Source organism: Bison bison, unplaced genomic scaffold (assembly GCF_000754665.1).
Source record: "Bison bison bison isolate TAMUID 2011002044 unplaced genomic scaffold, Bison_UMD1.0 scf7180017864484, whole genome shotgun sequence".
In the NCBI taxonomy this organism is placed as follows: Eukaryota; Metazoa; Chordata; class Mammalia; order Artiodactyla; family Bovidae; genus Bison; species Bison bison.
The window spans coordinates 3,994,525-4,000,629 of NW_011495044.1; the positions used below are offsets into that span (position 1 = coordinate 3,994,525).

Genomic DNA, 6,105 nt, shown 5'->3' on the forward strand with positions numbered 1-6,105 from the left:
TTTGGGTGGGCATTATTCAGGCTACTATACCCACTCATGCAACTTTTGCTTCCTGTCCCCCCAACATTGGCCTCTGTTAGTTTGGAGGTCTCAGTTCTCAAGGGAAGGGAAGCAACCCAGTTTTCATTTAATTGGAAGTTGGAACTTCTAACTGGCCATATTGGGCTTCTCATGCCACTCAAATAACAGGCAAAGAAAGAGTCAGCATGCTGGCTGCCTGACTGGTCCCCATTACCAAGGGGAAATAGGGGTGTCACTACACAGCAAGGGCAAGGAAGACTATGTCTGGGACCAGGGCGTTCTCAGGGGTCCCTTGCACAGAGTTAACAGAAAGCTATTGCATCCAAAACTGTGCAGGACCACTGAAGCTTCAGACCCTTTAAGAATGATTCTTTGGGATCATTCCACCACGTGACAAATTCCAGCTGGCTGAGATCCCGGTCAAGGACAAAGGGAACATAGAAGGAGAGTGGAAAAAAGAATATATTTACTCAATTAGTGAAGTATATATAATAGATAAAGAGAAACACTTACTTGATTGAACATATATCAGCTATGGCACTGTGACCAGCTACCAGAGGGGTTCTATTGCATCAAGGGGCATGTGTGTGTGTGTGTGTGTCTGTGTGTGTGTGTGTGATATTAATTGCTTTTCTCCCCTCTCTTCTCCTTGTCCCTTAGGATTTTATTTTAAGTTTGTAGGCGATTGCTAACTTTACAGTATACTCTTCAATTGCAGGTGTGATTGTGACTGAATTAGAGTAATTAACATCGCCCAAATATGGATTCAATGACCAAGTCCTAGAGCTGGATACATCTATTGCATGGTGGAATTTCTTGTGTTTATCATTTCTAGGGGGTGAGTTAAGATCTTCATTTGTATGCAGGATAGTTTCATCTCATGAGGTGGAAGCTACTGTTGCTAGATGGAGGTTCAGCATCTGTGGATGGACATGTATGAATACCAAGTGTCCAAAGGGTTGGGCCGTGCCAGTTATGAAGCTATTGCTTTTTCGTTCCAGATGCAGCCTTCTGTACTCTGCTCTGTGAAACTGGAGCTGGGACTCTGCAAACCACATCAACTTTGTCAGCTAGCTTTGATAACTAGGGGCACTGGGGAAACACTGGAAGGCAGAAGTGGAGATTTTCCTTCTTCCTTTGCCTTCTCTTCCTTCTAACCGTATTTACAACAGCCTGGTAGCCACAGCTGCTCCCAGCCCTCAGCTACTTTTCTGCACTCCCAGACAAGCTTCACTGTGTCCCCTAGGAGGTACTAGCACTAGCCAGACAGCACCCCTCTCCAGACCTCTGCGCTCTAGCATTATGGGGCTCCCCCAGTCAAGTCCACTGGTTCTGCCAGCCTCGACCTCTCCCCTGCACTCCTGCAGCCTCAGGAGTGGGATCTGCTTCCTGCAGTGGCTCTCATTAGTTATCCTGGTGTTCCGTTTGTTCTTTCAGTCCACCTACATCAGTGTAAGCCGTTCCCTATAGTAAATTCCCTGTGTTGAAAAACCTAGGGCGATTTCTGTTTTCCTCACTGGACCCTGACTGATACAAACTATTAGGAAAGTGGTCCTCATTTTTCACTGGGGCACTGAACCAAAAGAAAGTTAATTTGGAAGTACCAGGGGTCATCGTGAGAGGGCAGCCTGCCTAACAGGAGGGCTGAGACAGACGACAGGTCCCTGACACATTTAAGCACCCAGATCTAGCTTCATATGAAGCCAAATCTACTTCCTGGACTTTTTAGTTATCTGGGCCAATAAACTTTCTTTCTTTTATTTTTGCTTCAAACATATCAGGTTGCGTTTCTGTTGTTTACACCCAAGAGTCCTGACTAATCCAGATCTCCTCACCTCCAGCCCCAGACCAGGTGCTCCACAGACACTGAACAGCCAAGACCAACCACCTCCTACTGAAAACTTTAATGAAATCAATAAGTTAATAAGTTAACAAAGTGAGGTACTTGCATATCCGAGAACCGGGTTGGTGGGGAACCTCGATCATGAAGGAGGGAGGGCTTCTCCCCAAGTCTCCTTTGGTCATGGGGCGATCCCAGCCTCCTGCCCCTCTCCACAGCTCTGTCTCTCAGGGGGTGGAGGTGTGGCTCTCTGGGGACAGTGTAGTACGGGTGAGGTGAGCCAGGACAGGCTCCATCCAGGGCATGATGGTCACATGCAGAGGGCATGTGGGGGCAGGGGCTGGGCACCTGGGGGCTGAGCAAGGTCCAACCCCAGCCCTGGCGCTGGTGCATGCAGGTCCCCAGTCATGAGATGCAGGCAGCTGGGCCTGAGCCCCTTATTCCCTGGTGCCCCACAGAGGGTCACCATTAGTCCACTCCCCGTCACCCTCCTGCCACCTGCATTGGCTCTGCAGAAGAGGGACAAAGCGGTAGGGATACCAAAGAGGTGCTGGGGGCCTGCAGTGGATGGGGGCTTATTCGGTAAGGGGGCTGCCAACTGAAGTGAAGAGGAGGGTAAGGAAGGAGGGGAAACAGTGCGTGTGAGCGCCATATGCACAGTTGGTGCCTGATGAATGGGACTTGCTTGATGTTTATTATTCTCTCTGGGAGTTAGAGCGACTAGGAGCAGGGCAAGCCTAGACAGAAGCGGACCTGACAGCCACCCTGGGAAAGGGCCTGGGGGCTTTCCAGGGCTGTCCAGACCCCAAGAGGCCTAGCCTTGAGTCGTGCTGTGGGGATACCAAGGAGGGCCCTTAGGGACAGGCAGAGGCAGCAGTTAGGGCTCCTGGACCTATGAGGAGTAACTCTTCTTGAGAAAAGGGAGCTGGTAAAGCTCTGGGGTGGGGCCTGGCGAGACCTGGGGTCACGTGAGAGCTCCCTCTCCTACCTGGATGGGGTTGGTAGGAGTGGACATCACTCTGCAGGCCACTGGCCTCAGCTGCAGAGACCCAGCAAACGCTGAGTGGCTCTGTGCTGAAGTCTCCAAGTGTAGGTAATTGTCTTTGTCAGCGTGAATGCTGAGAGGCTACCTGTGTGTCTGGGGAAACTGTAGGGACATGTTTGTCTGACCGTGGGAGCACTGTCTGGGAGATTTGGGGGCAGAACACAGACAGTTATGCTGTCAGAGGTGCCTAGGGCCAGAGGGGAGTGAACACTGGCAGGAAGAGGGAGCCCCTGGGTGTGGACACCTGCAAATAGGAAGAAAGGCCCAGGCACTGTCCTTGGGGGAGGCAAGGGAGAAACAGGCCCCATGCTGGGAGCGGAGAAGAGGGGTTGATAAGCCAAAGATCAGGGATGGGGGTCATAGCCAAGCAGCCTGAGACCAGCTACAGCTGGGGGCCCATCTCCCAGGGTGGGAGGGGCAGAGGGACCCCATGGGGGTCCCCAAAGTTGCATATTTAACATAGTTTGCATATATGGTGCCCACCTGCCTGGCGGCAGGCTCCTGTGCTTATGGGTACCTGTGTGGGCACCATGGGCCCACCCCCAAGTGGAGTGGGGTCTTGGCGGGAAGGCTTCCCTGCTCTGTCCGAAGGGCGGGCCAAAGACCTCGCCTTGCATAGCTGGAAGCTGGGTCAGGGCCCAGGGCCCCAGCGCCCTGTTCCCACTCCAGGGGCAGTGCCCCTGCCAGGCAGGCCCTGTCGGGCCTTGATGGAATGGGCAGGGCACTGGGGGACTCAGAGGCCGCCGGGCAGCCGCCGCTGCTGCCCTCCGTGCGGCCTGGCATCTCTCGCTCCTGAGGTGGGGCGGGTCGCTGGCACCCACGTCGGATATTTCGCCCACCCAGACAGCTCAATACTGCATGTGGCCTCTCTCCCCACGAGGGAGTGAGTTCAAGTAAGAGTCCGGAGGCCTCAGAGGGCGGGTCCGAGAGCCAGGCCGACGGGCTGGCCGTGTGCTGCCCCGCCCCTGAGAAGACCCTTAGTCCATGTTGGTGCTGACCGAGCGGGAGATGCTGAGCGTCTGTGCGGAGACAGAGATGTCCTCGTGGTCCACAGGGCTGTGGTAGTCGGAGGTGATGTCGGGGTCGAAGAGCGGCACTTGCACGGTGCCCAGGCTGACCGAGGTGCCAGAGCGCAGACAGCGCGAGTAGAAGCCCAGCAACAGGTCCAGCTTGTGCTCGATGGACTGCACCTGGGGGCGGGGCGCGGCTGGAGGCGGGGCCTGGCCGGGGCCTGGGGGCGGGGCGCGGCCGGGGGCGGGGCTTGCCCGGGAGGAGGTGCGACGGGAAAGGCGGAGCTCGGCCGGAGGGTGGAACGAAGCTGGGAACCTGGGGTTTATTCCCACCCACCCCCGCAACGAAATTTAGTTGTGACGGGTTGGGATAGTCCAGATGATCAAGAGAGACAAGTGAGGCAGGGTTAAATGAAGTAGGCGGGACTTGAGCTTATCTGAGATGCTAGCAGCCTAGGGCGGGGCTTGGCCGGAGAGGGCTGGTTTATCCGGGTTGTTTAGCAGGAGCGGGCGGGCCTGCTGGGAGGCAGGCCTTGTGTGGGGCGGGGTCCACCTCTCAGCGGATGCGTGGGCCCGGCTCCGGCCTGCAGTTCAGGTGCTCTGGGCTAAAGCTCTGAGAAGCGGACCCTCCCCTTGGGCCTAACCCGGGGGCCTTCCAGAGCTTCTCAGTCGACGGCTAGCTTCCCCACACCAGCGAAACTCCATCCCAACTCACCTGCTTCTCCACCTTGACCACACGTCCCATTATACTGATTTCATCCACCGCCTCCGTATCGGAGGGTCCTTTGTCACCCTTCTCCCGGGCTTTCCGGTCCCCGGGGCCCCGGCCGACAATCTGGTCCACCCTGTGGGGAAAGGGAACTGTCAAAGGACCCAGACACTGGCCACCCTTTTTCATACAAGAATGAGAGCTCGCCTTCTTAAAGGGGAGACATTCACCTGGGTGGGAGCAGGCCATCTGAGAAAGGGGGTCAGTTTGTTCTTCCAACAACACAAGAGAAGAGTCTACACATGGACATCACCAGATGGTCGACACTGAAATCAGACTGATTATATTCTTTGAAGGGAAAGATGGAGAAGCTCTATACAGTCAGCAAAAACAAGACCGGGAGCTGACGGTGGCTCAGATCATGAACTCCTTATTGCCAAATTCAGACTTAAATTGAAGAAAGTAGGGAAAACCACTAGACCATTCAGGTATGACCTAAATCAAATTCCTTATGATTATACAGTGGAAGTGAGAAATAGATTTAAGGGCCTAGATCTGATAGATAGAGTGCCTGATGAACTATGGACGGAGGTTTGTGACATTGTACAAGAAATGCAAAAGAAATGCAAAAAAAAAAAGCAAAATAGCTGTCTGGGGAGGCCTTACAAATAGCTGTGAAAAGAAAGGAGGTGAAAAGCAAAGGAGAAAAGAAAAGATATACCCATTTGAATGCAGAGTTCCAAAGAATAGCAAGGAGAGATAAGAAAGACTTCCTAACTGAACACTGCAAAGAAATAGAGGAAAACAATAGAATGGGAAAGACTAGAGATCTCTTTAAGAAAATTAGAGATATCAAGGGAACATTTCATGCAAAGATGGGCTCGATAAAGGACAGAAACGGTATGGACCTAACAGAAGAAGAAGATATTAAGAAGAGGTGGCAAGAATACACAGAAGAACTGTACAAAAAAGATCTTCACGACCAAGATAATCATGATGGTGTGATCACTCACCAACAGCCAGACATCCTGGTTTGTGAAGTCAAGTGGGTCTTAGGAAGCATCACTATGAACAAAGCTAGTGGAGGTGATGGAATATCAGTTGAGCTATTTCAAATCCTGAAAGATGATGCTGTGAAAGTGCTACACTCAATATGCCAGCACATTTGGAAAACTCAGCAGTGGCTACAGGACTGGAAAAGGTCAGTTTTCATTCCAATCCCAAAGAAAGGCAATTCCAAAGAATGCTCAAACTACCACACAATTGCACTCATCTCACACGCTAGTAAAGTAATGCTCAAAATTCTCCAAGCCAGGCTTCAGCAGTACGTGAACCATGAACTTCCAGATGTTCAAGCTGGTTTTAGAAAAGGCAGAGGAACCAGAGATCAAATTGCCAACATCCACTGGATCATGGAAAAAGCAAGAGAGTTCCAGAAAAACATCTATTTATGCTTTATTGACTATGCCAAAGCCTTTGA

The 6,105-nt window shown here is 52.3% G+C and overlaps 1 protein-coding gene across 1 annotated transcript in view; it reads right to left on the reverse strand.

Annotated features, from left to right (window-relative positions):
• Window positions 1-1,852: 1,852 nt before the first annotated feature.
• KCNQ4 (potassium voltage-gated channel, KQT-like subfamily, member 4) overlaps window positions 1,853-6,105 on the reverse strand; it is a 42,304-nt gene continuing 38,051 nt past the window's right edge. The window contains exons 15-16 of the mRNA XM_010862810.1: window positions 4,632-4,761; window positions 1,853-4,096 (exon numbers count right to left, since the gene is read on the reverse strand). Of these exons, the coding sequence (XP_010861112.1) occupies window positions 3,884-4,096; window positions 4,632-4,761 (343 nt within the window). The 3' untranslated portion in view covers window positions 1,853-3,883. The remainder of the gene's footprint in view (window positions 4,097-4,631; window positions 4,762-6,105) is intronic.